This window comes from Jaculus jaculus, chromosome 6 (assembly GCF_020740685.1).
Source record: "Jaculus jaculus isolate mJacJac1 chromosome 6, mJacJac1.mat.Y.cur, whole genome shotgun sequence".
NCBI classification, from domain to species: Eukaryota; Metazoa; Chordata; class Mammalia; order Rodentia; family Dipodidae; genus Jaculus; species Jaculus jaculus.
The window spans coordinates 137386074-137409455 of record NC_059107.1 but is presented as its reverse complement, the minus strand read 5'-3'; the positions used below and the strand labels follow the sequence as shown (position 1 = coordinate 137409455).

The following is a 23382-nucleotide window of genomic DNA, read 5'->3' as shown; positions in this document are numbered from 1 at the left end:
TCGGAAATGGATCAGACTCTTAAACTCCTACAATATATGCTTTGTAAATAAACTGATGACATAAAAAAAAAAAAAAGGAATCTCCCTTTTAGAGGGAGACAGGGAATTACTGGGATCATGGACCAAAGCAATGACATGATGAGAAGATGTGTGAGCTACAAACACAATCCTGGAGAAATACAATGCTGGCCTGGTTGCGTTTAATACCTATGCTACTTTGAATCAGTACCTACTTAATCCCCTTGGGTCTCAGTTTCCCCATCTCCAAACCAGGACTGATGATGCCTTTGTTTTTAGGTTTAGTTAACAACTGAGTAGGAATCATGAAAGATGCTTATTAGCACGTAGCCAAAGCTCAGTAGTAATACCCCATGACTAGATGGCAAGATCTTTCCACACGGGGACCTTGTCCTAACCATCTTTGCACCTTCCAACTGGTCAGTACTTGAAAAAGTGATGGTGCCAACAGTTTGCCAGTTGGAACACATCCAGATATATCTACGTTCACATTTCTACCACGGTGTCCATTCTGTACATAGGCCATGAGTCTTGAAAAGACAAAACCGATGCTTGACATTGTTTAGACAGAGCTGCTGACTGATAATATGTCTATCCCTATAGGCCCTCATGGCAACCTGACATTTGCTATGTAATCATGGGCTACTTCTCAGGGGGCACACGGAGCATCTTCCTGGACTCACTGCCTCCTGGCACCCACCCCTGAGTCTGCCTTTGCCCTGTGATCAGTGACTTCATTCCATCACCTTCTTGAGCGAGCCCCAGTGGATTTGGAGCAAGTCATCCCTCACCAAATTCAGTGGCAGCTTGGCAAAAGTCAATCTCACAAACCAAATAAGTTAAATATGACTTTTTTTAAAAAAGAAAAAAATCCCTTTTTTAAACAGAGGCGGTTAGATCTCAAGGGAAGTGGGAAAGGTCTGTGCTCACTATTCAATGACTCTATAAGCAGCACTTTCCAACATGGCAGCTGCTAAGCCCACAGGACGATTTAAATTAAGTGAAAATTTCAATTCCTTCCTCACCCTAGCCGCATTTCAGGTGCTCACTCATCACACGCAGCTAGTGTTAGCATATTGAAGAGTGCAGATATGAAGCATTTCTGTCAGACAGAAATGTTCTGTCAGACAAGTGTTACGGTTTGAATGTAGAAAGTCCCCCATGGCCTCGTGTGTTTGGGATTGAGCCCCATACTTGATCCCCAGCTGGGGGAGCCTTTGGAAGGCGGAGCCTTTCCACAGGAGGTGAGTCACTGGGGGGGGGGGCGGGCCTTGGGATTGGAGAATCCAGCTTCCCTTGCCAGCGCTAGGAGCACACATTTGAAGCTGATGTGTGATGGTGGGGCTGCTTATCCTACCTGCCCTGCTTTCCCCACCACAACGAAACCTCCCCCCCGAAACCGTGAGCCAAAATAAACCCTTTCCTCCCATCGACGCTTCTGGTCTGGTATTTTGTCCCAGCAGCAAGAAGGCAACTGCTGCACTGTGGCCACTGTGTAGATCACAGTGCCTGCAGGGAGTCATGGGAGAGGCAAGCGCTGAGCAAGGGGTGGGCTTCCAGGGCTTTCCATCTCTAATTCACAAGCTGCAACTTAGGTCCAACCTAAGCAGCTAATACCATTCTGGAAAGCAGTGGTTTGAAAAAAGAGAGCTAGGAGCCGGGCAAGGTGGCACACACCTTTAATCCCAGCACTTGGGAGGCAAGGGTAGGAGGATTGCTGTGAGTTTGAGGCCAGCTTGAGACTACATAGTAAGTTCCAGGTCAGCCTGGGCTACAGGAAGACTCTATCTCTGAAAACCAAAAAAGAAAGAGAGAACTAGGAAGCTAGTTATCTATCTGTCTGTCTGTCTGTATGTATGTATATGTATACATATGTGTATATGTATATGATGTATATATACAAGCACAGGAACACAGAGAGAAGAGAGATAACGAGCAGATCAGGGCATCTAGCCACTGCAAATGAACACCAGATGCATGCCACATTGTGCACCTGGCTTTACATGGGTAGTGAGGAATCAAACAGGGTTGTTAGGCTTTGTAAGGCAAGTGCCTTACCACTGAGGCATCTCTCCAGCCCAGGAAGCTGCTTTTCTTTTTTCTTTTTTTTTTTTTTTTTGGTTTTTCAAGGTAGGGTTTCACTATAGTCCAGGCTGACCTGGAGTTCACTATGTAGTATCAGGGTGGCTTCAAACTCACAGCAATCCTCCTACCTCTGCCTCCCAAGTGCTGGGATTAAAGGCATGTGCCACCATGCCCGGATTTTTTGTTTTTAGTCTCACAGGAATATTCTCACGTGAGGCTCAAGAAAGGCTGTCAACCTTGTCATACTTCAAGAAGTCATCATATCAAAAGCATCCTTCAGGGCTGAGGAAATGGCTTAGCGATTAAGGCATTTGCCTGTGAAGCCTAAGGACCCCAGTTCGATTCCCCAGGACTCACAATAAGCCAGATGCACAAAGGGGTGCATGCATCTGGAGTTTGTTTGCAGTGGCTGGAGGCCCTGGCATGCCCATTCTCTTTTTCCCTCTATCTGCTTCATCCCCTCTCTCTCACTCTCAAATAAATAAATAATAATTTTTTAAAAATTAAAAAAAAATCCTTTTTCATGCCACCATCACCATCACATTCCCCACCAATAACACTGAACCTTCAGTGGTAACCTCCACTTGCTTAGAAAGCAGAAGGCATCACTGAACCAACTGACAGCACACCACAAGGAAGCAAAAGGCCGAAGCCACATTGCGGACTTGTTACAGGACAAAGGAGCTGGCTTCTCAGTGGGTCCATGGTAAATAATAAAAGCGCAAAGAGGTGAGCTGGGGAGATGGCTGAGAAGTTAAAGGCACGTGCCTGCAAAGCCTGCCGGCCAGAGTTCAATAACCCAGTACCCATGTAAACCAAACGTACAAGCTGATGCATGCATCTGGAGTTCCTTTGCAGTGTCAAGAGGCCCTGGTGTGCCCATACACTCTCTCTCTTTTTCTTTTTGCAAACAAATTATACATATATGTGTGTGTGTGTATGTGTGTGTGTGTATATATATATATATATATATATATATATATATATATATATATATACACACACACACACACACACACACACACACACACACATACCTATTTTAAAGTAAAAAGAAGAGAGATGGAACAATCAAATATGTTTTAGATACCAATTTGAACAAAATAATTTTCAGTACATTTTTTAATTAATTGAGAAAATTCTGTAATATTTAGTAGATGATCCTAAGGAATGACTGATAATTTTGTTAGCTGTGATAGTGACATTGCAGTGACAGTAATTTAAGAATATGGTCATAATATTTTCGAGTCTTAATAAAATGTATTGGGAGGGGTTGGGTGTGGTGGAGCACGCCTTTAATCCCAGCGCTGGGGAGGCAGAGGTAGGAGGATCACCATGAGTTCAAGGCCACCCTGAGACTACATAGTGAATTCCAGGTCAGCCTGGGCAAGAGCAAGACCCTACCTCGAAAACCAAACCAAAACAAAACAAAAAATATGTTGGAAAGAATGACATAGTGTCTAGGATTTGCTTAAGAATAAGGAAATAGATCAAAAAATTTAGAAAACATCTCGATGCATGTTTTCAAAGTTAGGAGTTGCGCATCAGTTTGCTGGGGCTCTTATTACCTAATCTTGAAGTATGGTTCATGCCCACGGGGGTGAGGGTACAACCCCCATCTATTGACTTCACACCTTGGAGATGGGGTGCCAATATTCTCTTCAGAACTCTGAATTAGGGTTTTAAACTTTTATGCTTAACATCCAGTTTCCTAAACACATTCCTTTAGCATGGTCTACACTGGAGCTTGTCCTGATAACCACAGATGCTGGGTGTGAATTGGTATATTTCACAGATGATGGAAATGACCCATCTGAAGGACCATCTAGCAGCAGTTGTGAAAATTAGAAAGCACATGCCTTTGGACATTATGGCCCTTGTGTGTTTGCACGCACGTGTGTTTGTGTGTGTGATGACATGTGTTCATGGTAGCATTATGTGCTATAAGCAAAGACTGAAACAACCTACATGCCCAACAATATGGGATTGGCTGAGTTAACTATAGTGTAAGCAATGAAATACTCTTTAGCCACCAAAATCATTAGAAAGGGGCTGGAGAGATGGCCTAGTGGTTAAGTGCTTGCCTGTGAAGCCTAAGGACCTCAGTTCTAGACTCCTTCCCCAGGACCCATGTAAGCCAGATGCACAAGGTAGCACATGCATCTGGAGTTCATTTGCAATGGCTGGAGGCCCTGGCGTGCCCATTCTTTCTCTATCTATCTGCCTCTTTCTCTGTCTGTTGCTCTCAAATAAATAAAAATAAACAAAAATTTAGAAAGCACTTTTTATACTGTGCTTATAGTAAATATATGTCATATGTAAATACAAATTTGTTTCTATATAAATATATGCACACATCACAAATATATATTTTTTTAAATTATTCATTTATTTATTTATTTGAGAGCGACAGACACAGAGAGAAAGACAGATAGAGGGAGAGAGAGAGAATGGGCGCGCCAGGGCTTCCAGCCTCTGCAAACGAACTCCAGACGCATGCGCCTCCTTGTGCATCTGGCTAACATGGGACCTGGGGAACCGAGCCTCGAACTGGGGTCCTTAGGCTTCACAGGCAAGCGCTTAACCGCTAAGCCATCTCTCCAGCCCTCACAAATATATTTAATGCATTATATGTGTAATAAAAGTGGTTGGGGGGGAGATACTTCTCTGTTGCTTGTAAACATATATAAGCTCTCACTGGAAAGATACCTATCATAGGCAGCTCCGTGTTGCTGGGATGAACATCCAAACCAAACACAGTCAATGAGAGGGAGGGGTTTATTTGAAGCTTACAGATCCAGAGGAAGTTCCATCCATGATGGGGGAAGCTGCTTTCTTCCATACATCCAAGCAAAGGGAGACCCCACCAAGCATGCAGCTCCACCAGCAAGCACCAGTACCGGCACACACAAAGCCTTCCAGAGCCCCAAACCTCTCTGCATCCCTTTGGGCTAGAATTGTGACTCACCTTCTGTAACAGGAGACGGCTTGCTATGGGCTAAAGCAAAAAGTCAATTTTAATAAAATATCTGAGTCTATGGGGCCGTACAAACTTCCACAGTACCCATGAAACGGCTGCCATTGGTTGCCCTGGGAGTCACAAATGGGGTCACTTTCACTATATATTATCTTTCTTCTTTGGGGTCTTAAATAATGCCAACGCATTACTGGAGAGATGACTCCACTGCTAAGGCGCTTGCCTGAAAAATCTGGGACCCGAATGTGATTACCTAGTACACACGTAAAGCCAGATGCACAAGGTGGCACACGCATCTGGAGTTCATTTGCAGTGGCTGGAGGCCCGGCAGAGCCCATTCTCTCTGTCTCTCTCTGTGCTTGCAAATAAACAAATAAATAAATAAAACTATAAAATTTCACTTTAAAAAAGAGACTGTGTGGGTCAAACTGCTTTGCTTTTTTTTGTCAGACTATGCAAAGAATGGCCTCCATAAATGAGGGGACAAAACCAGGAGTTTTCACATTCATCCCAAAAGTCGCCAAGTGTGCATCACCAAGCCGTCTGGGGACTTCCGCCGCGGTGGCCGTCGGTCTCAGGACTCTGAGATGACGAGGTCAAGTTTGTCTCCACATCATCTCCCACCCCAGCCAAGTCCCGGGGCACCAGGGGACCACCAGGGTGCATGAGGATATCCCTACCGAGAAGAAAGCCACCAAGTCTAGAGCAAGGGACACCTTCCTCCTCAGCCCACTTTAGCTGGGCAGCCTTGGGAAAAGAATAGGATCAGTGGAGCAGTGCGGGAAGGAGCCATGAGTCACAGCAACCCCAAAATGCATTGTATTTTACATAAGAGAAACCTCATCCAATTCACACACATTGTTGGACATGATGTGGAATTTTATTTATTGCTTCCAGCATACAACCTTAATATAGATCTAATGTGAAGACACCCTGTGTCTTCTCTGAGCCTCCTCTGTGTGTATTTTTACACTGTCCAGCATCCAGTCACCTCCTCCGAGCAGCCTTCCCGGGTTGCCTCTCCCATGTACCCACTGTCTCATTATCTCTCTTATTATGTTATCAGCCATTAATCACTCTGAAATGACTTCACCACTGGGTACTTCTCTGGCTTGTCTTTTGCTCCTTCCACACAGGAGGGGCGGGTGCTTTTGGTTTGTTTGTTCATTTTGCTCACCTTTGTACCTTAAGTACCCAGAACAGGGCCTGACACAGAAAGTCACCCAATAAATATTTATTAAATAAAAAGCTACTCTATTAAGATTCAAGATTTTATAGAAAGCTCTTCACATTCTGTGGCCAAAGCCTGTGTAGAAAACAAATTTTCCCCAATGGAGAATTTCAGCTCGTGTCAACATATTGTTTCTGTTGACATCTTCCTGAAGCATCGCGGTAGGCTATTAACTAGCCTGCGGATTTTAGTTGCATACAAAAAGCTCCCGGCTAGGCTGCTGACTCAAGTGAGTAGAGACATCCACACCATATGGTCACAGGACAGCTCCACATCACCCATGAGAAAGAAAGCAAGGTGAGGAAGATGAGGTGGGTAAAAATAAACAAAACACCATTTCCTGGTTTCTTTATGATTGCCATGAGGCAGGAAAGCTGTGAGTGTTCACAAAACTAAGGTATCTCAGGCAGGTCGCTTATCTTTTCTTTTCTCTTGTTTTTCTTTTTCTTTTTTAAAATATTTTATTATGTATTTACTTACTTGAGAGAAAGATACAGGGAGAGAGAGAGAGAGAGAAAGGGAGAGAGAATGGGCGTGCCAGGGCCTTCAGCCACTGCAAATGAACTCCAGATGCATGCGCCACCTTGTGCATCTGGCTTACGTGGGTCCTGGGGAATTGAACCGAGGTCCTTTGGCTTTGCAGGTAAACAACTTAACCACTAAGCCATCTCTCCAGCCCTTCTTTCTCTCGCTCTCTTCCTTCCCTTCCTTCCTTTCTCTCTCTCTTTCTTTGTGTGTGTGTGTGTGTGTGTGTGTGTGTGCGCGCGCACGCGTATGTGCGTGCGTAGGCCATGGGACGGCATAGCTTTATCCTCGGGAATGCTGTCCATTTCTTTTTGAGGAAGGTCTAAATTGGTGAGCCTGGAGCTCGCTAGTTAGGCTAGACTGGCTGGCCAGCAAGTCCTAGGAAGCCTCCCTTGTGTGCCTCCCCATGCTGGGCTCACAGGTGGCTTCTCCAGGCCTACCATTTGACACGGGCTCTGGAGAGTAAGCTCGGGCCCTCACGCTTACAAGGCAAGCTTACACGAGCTATTTCCATCGCACCCGCTTCCAACCACCACTACCAAGTTTCTTTTCCTATGTCTCATTCTACGGAAGAATGAACCAATTCTCTTGCTTATTTAGTTCTTTCCATACAATGTTTGTTTTTAAGAAATTTTAGGGTTGGAGAGATTGCTTAGCAGTTAAGGCACCTGCCTGCAAAGCCAAAGGACTCAGGTCCGATTCCCCAGTACCCACGTAAGCCAGATGCACAAAGTAGTGCAAATATCTGGACTTCCTTTGTAGTGGCTGGAGGCCCTGGCATGCTCTCTCTCTCTCTCTCTCCCCCCTCTTTCTCCCTCTCAACTAACTAACTAAATAAATAAATAAAATAAAATGTACAAAAAGAAATTGTAGGAAGGAGACAAGCTGCATATGCACACACACGCACACACACACACAGAACTAATACTGCACTATGTGTCTTAGTAGTTAAAAATAATAAAGATAACTGGGCATGGTGCCATATGCCTTTAATCCCAGCACTCGGGAGGCAGAGGTAGGAGGATCGCCATGAGTTCGAGGCCACCCTGAGACTACAAAGTGAATTCTAGGTCAGCCTGGACTACAGTGAGACCCTATCTCAAAAAACCAAAATAATAATAATAATAATAAAGATAAAGATAAAACATGAAGATTTGGGCTAGAGAGATGGCTTAGTGGTTAAGTGCTTGCCTGTGAAGCCTAAGGACCCCAGTTTGGGGCTTGATTCCCCAGGACCCACATTAGCCAGATGCACAAGGTGGCACACATGTCTCGAGTTCGTTTCTAGTGGCTGGAGGCCCTGGCATGTCCATTCTCTCTCTCTCTCTCTGCCTCTTTCTCTCTGTGTGTCCGTTGCTTTCAAATAAATAAAATTAAACAATTTTTTTTAAAAAAACATGAAGATTTCAGAAAATCTCTCTTTTGTTTCCATTCTATTTATTTCAATGTTTATTAGCAAGAGAAGCACGCAGCCTGGACTACACATTCTAGACTTAAGGGTTACCTGGGAGCAATCATTCCAAATCGGGGAGTCCCCAGACTCACATGCTACAATGAATGAAATGGAGTGAGCTTAAAATAAGCATCATGTGACATTCCAAACAGCCCACCATGGACCCCACTTCCAAGTCTGGACACTTCCGGCTCTTTCAGCCTTGGGGGTCCATTACCTTCACTCCCCACCCCCACCTCAGCTGGAGTTACTGGCCTGGGTTCCTTCTGCTTATTTTCACAATTTATGGGAGTGCAGTACACTATTTTTCTTCTGTATTTTCTCCTACGTTTATGTGAAACCATTCAGACTCAGAGGTCAAGGCAGACTCTTCAGGTATTTTGAGTTGAATTCCAGAAGCACTTTCTGAAACCAGTTAATTTTACTCCATGGTTTGGGAAAATGAAATCCATTTGTAGGAACAGAGTTCTCATGCTCATGTAAGTAACCCATTCTGAGGAAGCATCTGGAAGCGCCCGGCTGCAGGACCTGGGGGCAGGGCACCACAGAGCTTCCTATGCCTTAAGCCCCACTTACTACCAAGGACCTCCTATCACCGAGGCCATTCTCATAACATGGGCACAGAATTCCTACCAAAGGCTTTTCAAAAGCAGCCCACTGGGCAAAAGCTGAGCCCTATGGAAGGTTCAGAGGCACTTGCTGCCCCAAGAAGGGATTTAGCCCTCAGGTGTCCTCAAGAACAAAGTAAAACCAGAGAACCATGGCCCCTCCTCAGAAAAACTCAAATCCTTGTATCTTGGGGTCAATCCCAATACCCCAGTAGTAGAACAAAAAAAAATTACAACCAGTTCTGGGAACTCATATCTACCAATCTCTCTAGACTTCGTTCTAACTGTAAATGTAGTTTTGTTGGTGGATAAAACCGTGGGCTCTGGGGACAGACTGTTTCAGTTCAGATCACCTTGAGTCAAACTCCCCGACCTCCTTAAGCCCTAGGATTTCTAATTGATAAAGTGGGGATGGTAACGGTATTGACTCAGAAGGATTAAACGAATTAACCCTTGCAGAGGCTGGTTCCAATGTCTGGTGCAGAATAAGAGCTCAGAACCATTCACTATTATCATTCCTTACCCGCTACCTCCTTATCTTTTATGCTTACAAGAAAGGTTAATGGGCATGCATAAAGTTACAGGCTTCACATTTCATGCATATTCCCTTATTACTTACTTTACCACCTGAAAAAGCTCAAAATATCCCATTCTGCCCTTGAGATAAGGACGATATTCTATACGCACCGAAGGGATCCAAACCACACCACAGGCTCTACCACAGACTGGAGAATGAAGTGGCACGTGCTCCTAGCACGGGGCACCTGGTGTGGCACGTGGGATGTGAATTTCCAAACACTGAGTTTAGAGCAAGCGTATTTTTTAGTTGATCTCAGAGGAGAGACTCACCAGTGGAGGACAAAAAAAAAAAAAAAAAAAAAACAACAACGTTCACATGCAACCATGTTCAGAACGGAAGTTAAATGGGGAAATAACTGGGGCTGGGGAGAGGTGATGGGCATAACTTGCCTCATGGCCACAAGGACCCCTGCGGGCCTCATGGAGGAGAGGGCGGGGTGGGGGTTAGAAATAAAGGCAGAAGGCATCAGCTTTCCCATCGATCATCACTAAAATCTTACCTTTGGAGGTAGTGCTATCTTCCCTGGACAAAGTGCATCTTTAGACACTTTAAAAGTGATCCAGTTCTCAGCTCAATTTCCAAATTTTGTTCCCACACAAAAGAACATGATACGGCTATTTAAAACCCCATTTACAAATGGTTTGCAGTAGCATTTTAATATAAGCCTCTTCCCTCATTAGCTGAAGAAAAGAAGGATACAAAATTGGATAAAGTCTGACCTCAACTATGTAAAAAAAGAATCCAAAATGCTGACAGTGGTTGCCTCCACATGACGCAATTAAGGATCTTTTTTTTTTCTTTGCTTTCCTCCTATCCCCCGCTACTCTGTAACTCTGTAACGTGAGCCTACAGTTCTTTCACAAGCAGGAAAAATTATTTAAATAGTGTGAGGTTTAAAATGGCACCAAATTATATTAAAACTCCATGAGGTTTGCAGAGATGTAAGAAGTCAGGTTTTTATTGGTGGTGGTAAAAACAGCAACTGCCTTCCAGATGCTGTCTCCTGCCTCCCGTGCAGCCAGGCACACACTACGGTGCCTGGGACATGTCAAAATGCCTCGGTTGCCTTCTGGTCCCTGGGAAACTGATGAGTCAGGCTGTGGGTGATCCAAGCTCTCTTCTTCCTCCTCCTCCCGCTGTCTGCACGGGGCTGAGTTTTGTTTTTGTCACTCGGTGCGTCTACCCTACAGTTTAGAAGCCAAGCTGGTGCCTATCAACGTTCATCTTTTCTAACAGTTCTGGTGACAAGTCTGGCAAGTGAGGATTTCAGAGCTTTCCAATGAAGGGATTTGGAGATTATCTGTGCCCAATCCTGTCTCTTCAGTTCTCTAGTAATTTCTGGGGCTACATTCAAGGATCTGCCAGGGTACAGGAGGGAGTCTGGGGAGCTGTCAGACGATCCCGGCGTAGGGGTCAGCTCATATTGACCCTTCATTGCCTCTGTTATAAGATCTGCTTCCTTTCAGACTGAGGCTCTTCCCTAAGTCTCTAGAAACCCAGATGCAGCCCAGAAGCGTGAAGGCCTCTATGAGTATACTTTTAACCCCAGAGCCCACAGGGAGAGGTGGCTGCCCCGGGGGCTGGAGCACAGGCTACAAAAGTCCCTGACTCTGGGGAATACAAATATGATCTCTGAAATCTCTGCTCTGCCCTGGTATGACCTTTGAGCAGCCATCCACCAACTCTGGGCCTCAATTCTGTCATCTATGAAATGGGAGTTGTGGCCTGGAGAGATGGCTTAGCAGTTATGGTGCTTGTCTACGAAGCCTAGGGACCCAGGTTCGATTCTCCAGAACCCATGTAAGCCAGATGCCTATGGTGGCACATGTGTCTGGAGTTTGTTTGCAGTGGCTAAAGGCCCTGGTGCACCCATTCTCTGTCTCTCTAATAAATAATCAATCAATAAAATATTAAAATGGGGATCGCACAGAGGGCTACATGCATTAGTAAATGTAGAGTGATGTACCTTATGGCACACACTATAGAAATGTTAGCCACAAAACAAAACAAAAAGTCAACCCACATCTGTCACTTGAACCCTAACAATGAGACCACAGACATGCATTCTGAGGAGTACCCCGCACAGATCCTGAGGGTGAGTAAGTCTTCACAAAGCTGCCTGCATCAGCAGCATGAGGCTGCTGCTTGGTCCCATCCTCTGGCTCTCACATGACTAACACCTGGCAAGCTGTACGCAAGTGTCTGGGCCGAGCCCACAGGACCAGGCAGCCAGGCCATCCCATGGGGCACTATTTATAGGTGAGCGTTCCTTCACCTCCAATTCACCACGTAACAGTCTAGTGGGCTCAGCTTGGGGGAAAGAGCGTTCTTGTCAAAACACTTGTCAAAAATATCCTGAATCTGAAGAGATAATTGGTGAGGAGGCCCAGGAAGGGTAGAGGGAAACTTCTCTCTGCAGGGTTAATGGGCCTGATCAGCCTGACCAGGGTAGAGTGGCTACAGGCATCCCCAGGCAAGCAGCCTTTCCCCAGGAAGTGAAGCCAACAGAACAGGAAAGACGATCAATGTATATTGCAGAAGAATGTGTACACAAACAAATTCCCTCCCATATGTTACTGGGTGTCCTCCAAAGGAAACAGATTAAATCAAATGCCTACCAGGCATTCGGCATTGTATCAGTCTGTGGGGATTCGTGGCCCCCTTTGCACAAAGCTTACAAGCAAGTTGGGATAACCCTGAGCCAGGAGGTTAGGTATCAAAGGAAGGCGTCGGTAATGAGCCAAAAGATCATGTCGACCGTGAGTCCATGTTGCCGATCGTGAGTACCTCAGGAGCCAGAGAGGAGCAAGATGCCTCCGGGGTTAGTCGTCATCAAAGAGGAGGTGAGGTTGGAGCAGAGCCCAAACACAACCACAGAGGACTCAGGAATCAGGCAGAGGGAAGAAAGCATTCCCAGCTGGTGGTGCAGCCTGATCCGAGTGTGGAAACGGAGCTACACCACACACATTCGGAGACCAGCAATGAAACGGGCTTGGGCAGAGGGAGAAGATGGGTGCAATAGACAGAATTAAAGACCATCAGAAAAGGAAAGGGTCTTTCTAGTAGCTGTCTAGTTTAAATCTTACTCGATAGAGCAAGAAATGGAAGGAGCTCAGAGAGGCTAAGTGACTGGCCTGAAGACACACAGCTAGGTCTAGTGGGAGGTCAGTTGGGAAAACAGATCTGTCAGTATTCAATTAAGAATCTGAGCTGAAAGTCAACTGACTGGCTGCTGAGAGGCCAAATGATGTCATCAGTCTAGGGTAACGGAAACAGTGTCGCTCCCAGCCATGTTACTGGATGCCACAGGAGATGTGCAGTTCCTGCTTGCTGGTGACAGTGACAAGGGGACCACTGGATAATTTCAGATGTGCTTCTTAATGGCACTAATTTCCCTTTTCCTCCCTCCCCACCACCTCTCCCCCAGATAAATAAAAGAATCTCAAGTAGACCAGAGTTCATCCCTACAGTGGGAAAAACTGGTCCTCTTTGTGAGATAAAAGTCCAGGGGCACCTTAGATCTGTAACCTTTCTGTGGTGTGTGTGGGTACAAAGGGCAGAAAACAAACCCCTCCTGTGGGTGGCAAGTGGGCTACAGGGAAGAAACCCTGTTTTTTTTTTTTTCTTTCTTTCTTCTTTTCAACCCCTCTAAGCAACTCATCTCTTTGAAGTTGTGAGAAATCAGGTACTTTGCACATTTCTGTGTAAAGGAGAGTTAACTAGAAGGTTCAATGTCTCTGGAAGGTGAGTCAGGGTTGGAGTGGGGTTCAGACTCCCCTTCACCTCACCCAACAGCTAAAGGCAAAAGAGGGCCAGGGCACATTGTGGCTACTGCCCAGAGAGCCTGTTGCTTCCTTACAGGATGTGAGGGCGTGGTGGTTGGAGGGGGAATGGGTACTACATATACATTTCTAGAATTATCCCCAGGCCATTTCTGAAGGTACCTATGGCATTCAAAAGCAATTGGTAGGTATGGTCTTGTGTATAACTTAGGAACATTAGCAACACTTAAAACTACGAAACGGATCACTGTTAAAGGAAGACATCTGAAGAAGGCATGAGAAACCAACCTTAAGTAACTGTCCATCTCCAGTCCCCAAGAATAACACGATCCTGTTCAGCACCACGGTGCCATAAACAGATGTCAGGTCAGAATGGACCAACGTCGATGACGCGATTGGCTGTACTCGTTCGGGTTGGTCCCCTTCTTTCTGAATAGGGACACCAATGCACAAAAAAAAGAAAAAAAGATCACTTTTTAGCAGCAATAATTTTCATGATCCTGATACAATGTCACTTATGACCTTTTAAGCAGGTTTGCACTTCAGGACCCCAAATACATTCTTCATTCAGCGAGATCCCCAGGGACAACTTTCAGTGGCTTTATCTGCCAACTTACCATGCTTTCCCAACCCATGGAAAGCGACGTGTTTACTACATATTAACATGTATTGATTGTTAGCAGCGAACCAGCCATCCATTTAACACCCCCCCCCAGCTGATATATGAAGCTGAGTTTCACTTTACTGCCAGGGCAGAGCCCACTATTAACTGGGAGGGAGACGTTTGCTCTTATATGTGGCTGTTTGCAGGATCTGGCTGTGTAATTTGTTTCAGCAAGGCATTGGTTGCCGTTACATCAAACACAAACAGTTCCCAAGATGGGGTTCAGGTGATCCTATTGGGTAGGATTGGCAGAGAGAAGAGCTTGTGGATTGACAAGAAGTGTTCTGTGCAGCCTAAAGACAGGGTAACAAATTCAGCGAGCAACAGCCAAGAGAGCCATGGGCCGTGGGTTAGACACAACCAGGCTAAAAAGGAACCAAGTAGAATGGGAGCCCGCGCTTATGTTTATAAAGGAGGAAGTGAAAATTCCACACTCAACCTAGAGGCATTTAAATCGCCTGATGCCTTGTGCACATGTAATCACATGCTTGCCCCTGATCATTAAATAAAGGCCCTCTTTAAACCCAGAGCCTAGTGTTACCAAAATGTCTTTGCCTTTTTGTTTAAAAGGAATCAAGTGCCTCATGTGGCTTCCTGCCTCCAACGACAGGAAACTGAGTTTGTTGTACAAATCTCTGGAAGACAGGGAGCTAGAGAGAGCCGTTGCAGCCTGTAGCTACTGAACGCAGTGCGATAGCATACTTTATCTGCCAGAGCCCAGTTCCCAACTCTACTAAGGCTTTCAAAGGCACATTTAAGTTTCAGCCAATGGGAGAGCCAGTAAACTTCAGTCAGCATCATAGCCAACTCCTTAGATGGACCTGTTTGGAAAGAGAGGAGCCCAAGACTTATTAACTTCATTATATTATTGCCAATAGTGTTTATGCCTTTCAATTTATGTCTAATTAAATATTCATTATTTTTAAATCCACCAAGTTTCATTAACATCTAAACTAAATGGATTCATGAACCAGATTGATTTCTGAAGCCTTTCAAGTGTCATCGATATTTCTGTGTTGAAGTTGTGCTGTGAGCAAAAGATAAGCTAGCAAGGATTCCCTCAAAGCCCTGATCACTTCTCAAAGAAAAGATGTCATAACCTAAGCGTGTGACTCACTTACATAAAATATTCCATAACTAACTCCTGTTATGGAAATTTTGGAAAGCCCAGTATATTTTTGGGGGGGAGGGAAGAGAGATTTTAATACTTCTCATGCAGTCAAAGAAGATGAGGAGCTGTCCAGTTAAAAATCAAGGTTAAGGAGAGGAAAAATCTCTATGAGTCTAAGGACTGGAACAATAGACTACTGTTTAGATAAGGAAGCCTCATGACTCTGAGCAGAGGAGCTGACCTTTAAATTAAAAAGTCACATATCTTGCTTTGAAATAAAACTTAAACTGTTCAAATGTAAGATCAGCTGACCATGCCTATTATTTTTATTAAATATTTGAGTAGTGGCTAAGCCAGAGAACTGGGTATCAACTCTGGGCTTCTAGAAAGTTCTAACATTATTATTGCTATTTTTTTTTTTTTTTGAGGCAGGGTCTTGCTCTAGCTCAGGCTGACCTGGGATTCACTAGGTAAGTCTCTGACCGGCCTTGAGCTCACAGAGATCCTCCTACTTTGGCCTCTTGAGTGTTGGGATTACAGGAATGTACCATCACACCCGGCAACACTACTATTTTTTTAAAATATTTTATTTATTTATTGGTGAGAAAAAGACAGAGAGACAATGAATGAGAGAACAGGTGTGCCAGGGCCTCAAGGCACTTGTAAATGAACTCCAGACACATGTGCCTCCTTGTGCATCTGTCTTATGTGGGTACTGAGGAATCGAACCTGGGTCCTTGGGCTTTACAGGCAAATGCCTTAGCCGCTAAGCTATCTCTCTAGCCCAACACTATTATTTTTGACTAGAGGACTCTTCCTCTTGTCATTTCACAACCCAGAAAGAGTAGGGCTGTGGACTGCGGATTATCCACAAGGACCAAAGGAAGCTGCAGTGCCTGTTCTGGTATGCAGCAGGTGCTCGATAACTGTTCCTATTCCAGTCAGCCGGGAACACTGATGCCATCCATGGGTGGCCCTCACTGATCCTGTTCATCAAAGATTGGCTCTAACTCACAGCAGTGGCTCAGAAACTGAAAGGGAACAAGGAGGAAACTATTCCCACATTCCCAGCTCCCGTGCGCTAGCAACTGCTCCTGACTTCTGACTGCTCCTCAGAAGCTGAATCCCAGACCAGTAGTGGAGCAAAGTGGTGTAGCCATTCCAACTGTGTTCTCATACTTGAGGGGCTGGTGAGACCCAACAAACCACCAGGATTAGTCTGAGCCCGGTTCTCTCTCCCTGGATGACTGGACAACCTACTTAACACTGGTGCGAGTTTGCTTTCCAGTTGCCTGACTGGCAGGCTCATTGTGAAGAACAGGGAATCAGTAGTCAAAGTTGTAACAATAACAAGAGCACCCAACACATACCAGCGCTCACAGTGTGCTTCTTGGAATGGGTTTGATCATCTCACCTTACATAGGCAGCATAGGTAGTGAGCCTGACGCGTGGGTTTGAATCCCGGCCTTGCCATCTTCTAGCTAAGTAAGTTACTGATTACGATGGTTTGGAGGTAAAATGGCTCCCACCGCACCATGTGTTTGTCATGAAGCCTCCTGCTTAATCCCCAGCTGGTGGAGTCATTGGGATGTGGAGCCTTGCTAAAGGGTGTCAGTGGGGGCAGGCCTTAGCATTTCGCAGTCCAGCTTCCCCTTGCCAGTGTGGAAGAGCTCACTCTTGATGCTTCCTCCCAGCTGCTGTGACAAGATGGAACAACCAGCCATCTATTCTTGCCATGTTTTCTCTGCCACGATGCAATCTTCCCTCAAGACTACAAGCCAAAACGAACCCTTTCCTTACATAAGCTGCTTCTAGTCAGGTGTTGCCCCATCCATTCACTCATGTGTGTGTGTGTGTGTGTGTGTGTGTGTGTGTGTGTACATGCACACATGTCAAGGTGCAGAGAACAACCTCGGATGTCAGTCCTCACCAGCCGCCTCATTTTTAGGCAAGGCATTGTTCACTGTTGGATTCTCCAGGCTGGCTGGCTCACCATCTCCAAGAGAGTCTCCAGTCCCTGTCTCCCATCTCACTGTGGGTACAGGGAGTCCAGCGACCTGCTCCAGTGTCCAGCTTTCAAGGCGGGCTCTGGACTCATGTCCTCAAGCTTGCACAGCAATCAGTCACTTCATCTCCTCAGTCATTGCTAAGGAAGCTTGAGCACATCGGTTAACCTTTCCATCACTCAGTTTCATCCTCCGTATCACTGAAGGGTTGATAATAACATTTCTCCCAAATACTTGTTATGAGGTCTGAGTAAAATAACACTATTTCACTTGGGTATGAAGAATGTCAGACACACAGCAATGCACAGCTAACCCATGCTGGCTATCACCATATTTTAAACAACAATTTTTTTAAAAAAGCAAACAAAAAAACAGAAAACAATTGCTACCATGTCCGTGGCAGTTGTTCCCACCTTCTTTGCCAAAACCCCCTAATTTTCATTGGATAGCAATAAGCCCAAGCATGGTAAAAACTGTGATTGATCCAAACAAAATGGCAACCACATTCCCCACTGCCCGATGCTTGTTTTCCCACTTCCCACTGCTAAGAGCATCCATGAATACCAGCGCTGGCCAGTGAAATATAAGCTGTGTACTGGAAGAATTTCTGGGAATAAGGTTCCTCCTTGATAAGAGGTTCTTGAGGACAGCCTGTTGCCTGTTTTCAACTCCCCCCTTGGAAAACAGCGGCACTAGGCACAATGTGTATGGACTGATAGCAGATATTTGCTTCTATGAAATTCAAGTTGGGAGGTGGAAGTCAACATGTTAAGATTTGTACATGAGAGCTAGAGAGATGGCTTAGTGATTAAAGTGCTTGCCTGTGAAACCTAAGGTCCCGGGTTCAATTCCCCAGGATCCATGTAAGCCAGAGGCATAAGGTGACACATGTGTCTGGAGTTTATTTGCAGTGGCTGGAGGCCCTGGTGTGCCCATTCTCGCTCTTTATCTGCCTCTTCCTCCCTCTGTCCCCTTTTCTTTTAAAGAAATAAATATTTATACAGGAGAAAGATAACAGATCTTTGTTCTCAAGGATACAAAAACCACAGGCCTCCAAACCATACATACATACACATGCACGTACGTACATACATATATAGCTTTTTTTTAAACAAAGTCAATAGTAGCTGTCATGGGGTAAGTCACTGTTGACTGGGCTTACTGATACTTAGGGCAAAAAGTGAGTCACTATTTCAGAAATAAGAATCATGACTTGTTGCACCAGGCAAGGGACCAGCTGGGAGGCTGGTAGCCTCAGTCAGGATTTTGCAACCAATCGGGACTGAACCTGGAAGGAATTGGAAAAGGGAAGCTTGGACCTTATGTGAAAACTCTAGGGACTGCTTTGGCTGAATGAAAATGGATTCTTTTGTGCTGGAAACACACAGAAACGGACAGGTCTCCGTGAATGGAGGAAGGAGCCCTCTGAATGCCTTTCTTATGCTCATTTCAGCAAAGGAAAACAAAAGATAGACAGGCTCTAGAGAAACCTCCTCACAAAGTGAAGTTAGTACCTAGGGAGCCATGCAGCAAAAAATGAGGGGAAATCGCGTAGGCGGCCCCCTGTGTCCAGAAATTATTCTTCCTCTTTTTCCTTACCCCTGGCCTATTTTCTGCCTTGCCCTTCTCTCCCCTTAGGGCACAATCGCTAATGTTGCTCTCAGCCCATTCTGTCTAGTTTATTATGTGTAATTTATTTCTGAATCCCAGCCTCTGCTTGTTCGTCTGTGTGTAACAAGGTTAATGCCTTGTAATGATGCTTTTGCCAGTTCTGCCTTTCATGACAAAATCCAATCTTGATTTCGCTCTAAACCTTGTCTTCCCTTTGGGCTTTCTAAGTTCCCTCAAAGTTGTCATTTTGCTTCCCCTTCCTGCATGTCTAGCCATAACTGCACGCCTCCACTTTACCCTCACTAAGAGGAAACTTTTCACAGTCGGAGGGAAAAGTGCACTGGTCTCAAAATGATGTTTAGACTGAAAGAGCGAGAGTTCTGAGCCCAACACAGGGACCTGGGGGCAGAAGGGGTGTGTGGTAATGGACATGTGTACATGGGTACCGGTGTGTGCAGACATACGCATACACAGGGAGCAAGGCATATCACCATGGCAACAGCTTTGTCTCCTTGCAGCTCCTTCAGACTATTTTTCATTGACAATACACTTCAATTGGTCCATGCACACTGTGCAGCACACAACTCCAGGGGGACACCAGTCATGGTTTCTAGGGCGGGAGAGGCACTTTCTAGCACTGAGCAACGCCTTAGGCCTGCCTGCCCCATGAAGGGAGGTTCATGCCAGGTGTTCATAGCCAGCTGCAGCTTTTGTTGTCCACAGAACTGGGCCTCTGGTGTTGCGGGGGCGGGGGTCAAGTGAGAGTGCAGCCTGGACACACAGTGTTACAAAGGACTTCTAGGGCTGGAGAGATGGCTTAGTGTTTAAGGCACTTGCCTACAAAGGCATAGGACCCAGGTTCAATTCTCCAGAATCCCCATAAGCCATATGCACAAGGTGGCACATGCGTTTGGAGTTTATTTGTAGTGGCTGGAGGCCCTGGCATGACCATTCGCGCTCTCTCTCCCTCCCTCCCTCCCTCCCTCCCTCTCTCTCTCTCTCTCTCTCTCTCTCTCTCTCTCTCTCTTTGCCTTTTTCTCTCTCAAATAATTTTTTAAACTTTTTTTGTTCATTCATTTATTTATTTATTTGAGAGCGACAGACACAGAGAGAAAGAGGCAGAGAGAGAAGGAGAGAGAATGGGCGTGCCAGGGCCTCCAGCCACTGCAAACAAACTCTAGACGCGTGCCCCCCTTGTGCATCTGGCTAATGTGGGTCCTGGGGGATCAAGCCTCGAACAGGGATCCTTAGGCTTCACAGGCAAGCGCTTAACCGCTAAGCCATCTCTCCAGCCCTCAAATAACTTTTTAAAATGACTTCTAATATTGGGGTTTTGCCCCTTACAAGTCAAAGGTGGGTAGCAGCTGGTGTTCATGCATTCCTCATGAAAAGTCTCTCTTGGGCAGTTCATTTTGTGTTCTGTTCTCAGGAGTTGCACTGTTTTCAAACAGTGTCTCCATGATTTGCTATTGATGACTCATGAGGGGCCCACACACAGTTAGGAAAACTCGGCACCTAACTTCTGGTCCCCACTCTGTCCCTTAGAGGCTGCTCTGGTTTATGCAAACGAAGTCCCTGAAGGCACCTCAGTGGCTGCCTCTGTCCGATGGACACAGCCATACTTTGTGCCATCTCTAACAGGGCTGTCGCGAGGCCCAGGTGAAATAATGTGTGTAAACAAGAATTTTGGAATTATCTTCGACAGGGGGGGAATAATGATTCACTGAAGCTGGAGCAGGGCTTTATCAGTCGTTAAGGCTCTGACACTTTTCCCACAGCACTGATCAAGTTTATGGCATCTCTGGGACCATCTGAAGGGAGATTTCCGTGAGGGGCTTGGATCATTTAAAGGAGTCGTTCAACGCATGCAGGAGGAATGGGGTCAGGAGGGAAGCTGAATGCAGAGCTGGTGGTGACACCGCACAGATCACCTCCAGGAGTTGCTCAAAAGACATGTGTTCCCCCCCCCCCCCCACCGCCGCCCTTGCACTGGCTCTTCAACTTCCCTGTGCTCTGTCTCCCCGTCCTGCTGAAACCCACACACCCAGATCTTTATGCTTCCTCCTTCCTGCTTTATGGCCCTGACCCAACCCTAGCTCAATCCTCTTCCTTTGTACTTACGCCAGACACCTTTGAAAAGACAACGAAATCCTTTACAGAAGGCCCTGGACAGCACGTACTATGGAAACTATCTATATTATCTCAGTTTCTCAAATGCAAGCAGACTTAGTCCATCGGTGTTTGTCCACAAGGCAGCTGCAGATACTCTGATGGGATAGTTTTCCTATGGGATGCCAGGCGCTTTAGCGTCCTGGTTCCCTGCTCACAACTCTCTCCCCTCACGTTGTGACTACTGCCTTTCCAAGCACTCCAATGCCATCATGTATGTTCCAAATGCACTCTAACATCGCCATGTATTTTGAGAGCCACTGGAATCCACAACATGGCTTCAGAGTTGCAAAACAAGTGGTTGTCTAGGCTTTTCTTTCCTGCAACCCTGTTCCTGCTCTATTCCTCATCACCATCTCCCATCCACCTCCCGGTCCTCTCTTCCCATCACGCCCCTTGTCCAAAGTATGAGAAACTTTAGCCAGGTTTCCCAACCATCACCAATCCATGTTTTCCATCTCCATGGGCTCTACCTAGACCAAGTCTCCAGCATCCCTCTCCTGATTTATACTGGTTCCCTTTTCTTTTTCTATTTATTTATTTATTTTGGTTTTTCGAGGTAGGGTCTCACTGTAGCCCAGGCTGACCTGGAATTCACTATGGAGTCCCAGGGTGGCCTTGAACTCACAGCAACTCTTCCTACCTCTGCCTCCCGAGTGCCAGGATTAAAAGCATGTGTCACCACGCCCATCTTTAATTTTTTTAAATAATTTTTATGATTTATTTGAGAGAGAGAGAAGAGGTAGACAGAGGGGATAGAGACAGATAGATAGAGATAGATGGGCATGCCAGGGCCTCCAGCCACTGCAAATGAACTCCAGACACATGTACCACCTTGTGCATCTGGCTTACGTGGGTCCTGGGAATCAAACCTGGGTCCTTTGGCTTTGCAGGAAAATGCCTTAACCGCTAAGCTGTTTCTCCAGCCCAACTGGTTTGCTAACTATAGTCTGATCTCTGTATCCTTTTAAGGCATCAAACAGGTCAAGTTTTACCTTTCTTAAGCTTCTTGAACATCTTCTAATCACATTTAGAATAACATCCATATGCTTCCCCAGGCCCTGCCTGAGCTGGTCCCTGACGCCAGCCGAGCTCATTCCCGACACTCTTGCTTAAGGCTGCATCAGGTCTCACAGAGCCTCGTGCCCCAGGACCTTTGTGCATGCTACTCCTACTCCTCTTCCCCTCCCCTCCCTCGTGGGCTGCCTCAGTTTAATCGTTCAGGCTTCCAGTTAATTTTTCAGCTTGCGGAAACATGGTTTCTCCCTATCCCTACCCTCAATTGTCATTCTGCATCATAGCCTTCAAGTTGTTTCCTTCAGAAATACTTATACTTGTTTTAAAATTGTATTTATTGTCTGTCTGCCAGTAGACTCTCAGCTCCAGAGCAGTTTATTGTAACTCTACACATTGAAAGTAGTATCTACCTCAGCATCAGGCTGTACAAAATTGTCAATAAATGTTTGTTGAATGAACCAATAAGTGCATAGATCAATATTTGAATACTTTCAATCAATATCTCATCAGGCATCCATGGTACATTGCTAAGTAGGCCTAATCCTTGCAGAGTTCTTGTCCCTCGTAAATACTAGGTCTTGATGCTAACTGGAAGCCTTCTGTTAACATGTATCTTGGCCTCTGAGTTGGCATCCATAGTTCATTAATAACTTGTAAGAGACAGTTCCTACATTTCTTACCTTCTCAATACATAGACAGCTTACAGTTTCAGTGTACTTAAAATGCGGTTCTAAAGCTGGATGTGGTGGTACAGGCTTATAAGGCTAGTACTCAGGAGGCTGAGGCAGTGACATCATGAATTTGAGGACAGCCGAGGTGTCTATAAACAGTAACCATCAACAAACAGCAGCAAAAAACCCTAAAAATATAATTTGGGGGCTCTAAAAAAGTAAACAAATTAATCAGTAGTCTCTGACTAAAGAAAGAACAGGAGCTGGAGAGATGGCTTAGCAGTTAAGGCTCTTACCTGTGAAGCCTAAGGACCCAAGTTTGGCTCCCCAGAACTCACGTAAGCCAGATGCATAAGCTAACACATGCGTATAAGGGGGCGCATGCAGCTGGAGTTCAGTTGCAGTGGCTGGAGGCCCTGGTGTGCAAATTCTCTCTCTCTCTCTGATTAAAAAAAAAGAAGAAGAAGAACTTCCCTTTCTCAAGGTTAGAATTGAATAATTGTATGCACATGGCCTAGAATGGCCTCAACTCTTTGAAATACAAGTTACTCATGAAGCATGAAAGTAGAAAGAACTCTAGTTCAAGTTCAAGTCTGTAACTTATGAGTTGCATGATGGTCATTTCTCTTCTCTGAGTTTTCTGCTGATCCTCCTGCCTCTGCCTTCTCAGCAATTTCCTACCAGCATGCACCACTACAACTTATATTTTTATCCATCCATCCATCCATCCATCCATCCACCCATCCACCCACCCACCCACTTTGGAGCACCTGCTGTTGGCCAAGTGCTTGATGTATAAGACACATAAGGGGGAAAGCCCATAGTCAAAATAAGCCAATCAAGTGACTTTTAAGACAAAATGAAACACTGTATT

The 23382-nt window shown here is 45.5% G+C and overlaps 1 protein-coding gene across 1 annotated transcript in view; it reads right to left on the bottom strand.

Moving 5' to 3' along the window:
• Nucleotides 1–23382, bottom strand: part of Plxnc1 (plexin C1) — a 181198-nt gene that overhangs the window by 143358 nt on the left and 14458 nt on the right. Inside the window, exon 2 of the mRNA XM_004650180.3 lies at nucleotides 13548–13688. Within this exon, the coding sequence (XP_004650237.1) occupies nucleotides 13548–13688 (141 nt within the window). The remainder of the gene's footprint in view (nucleotides 1–13547; nucleotides 13689–23382) is intronic.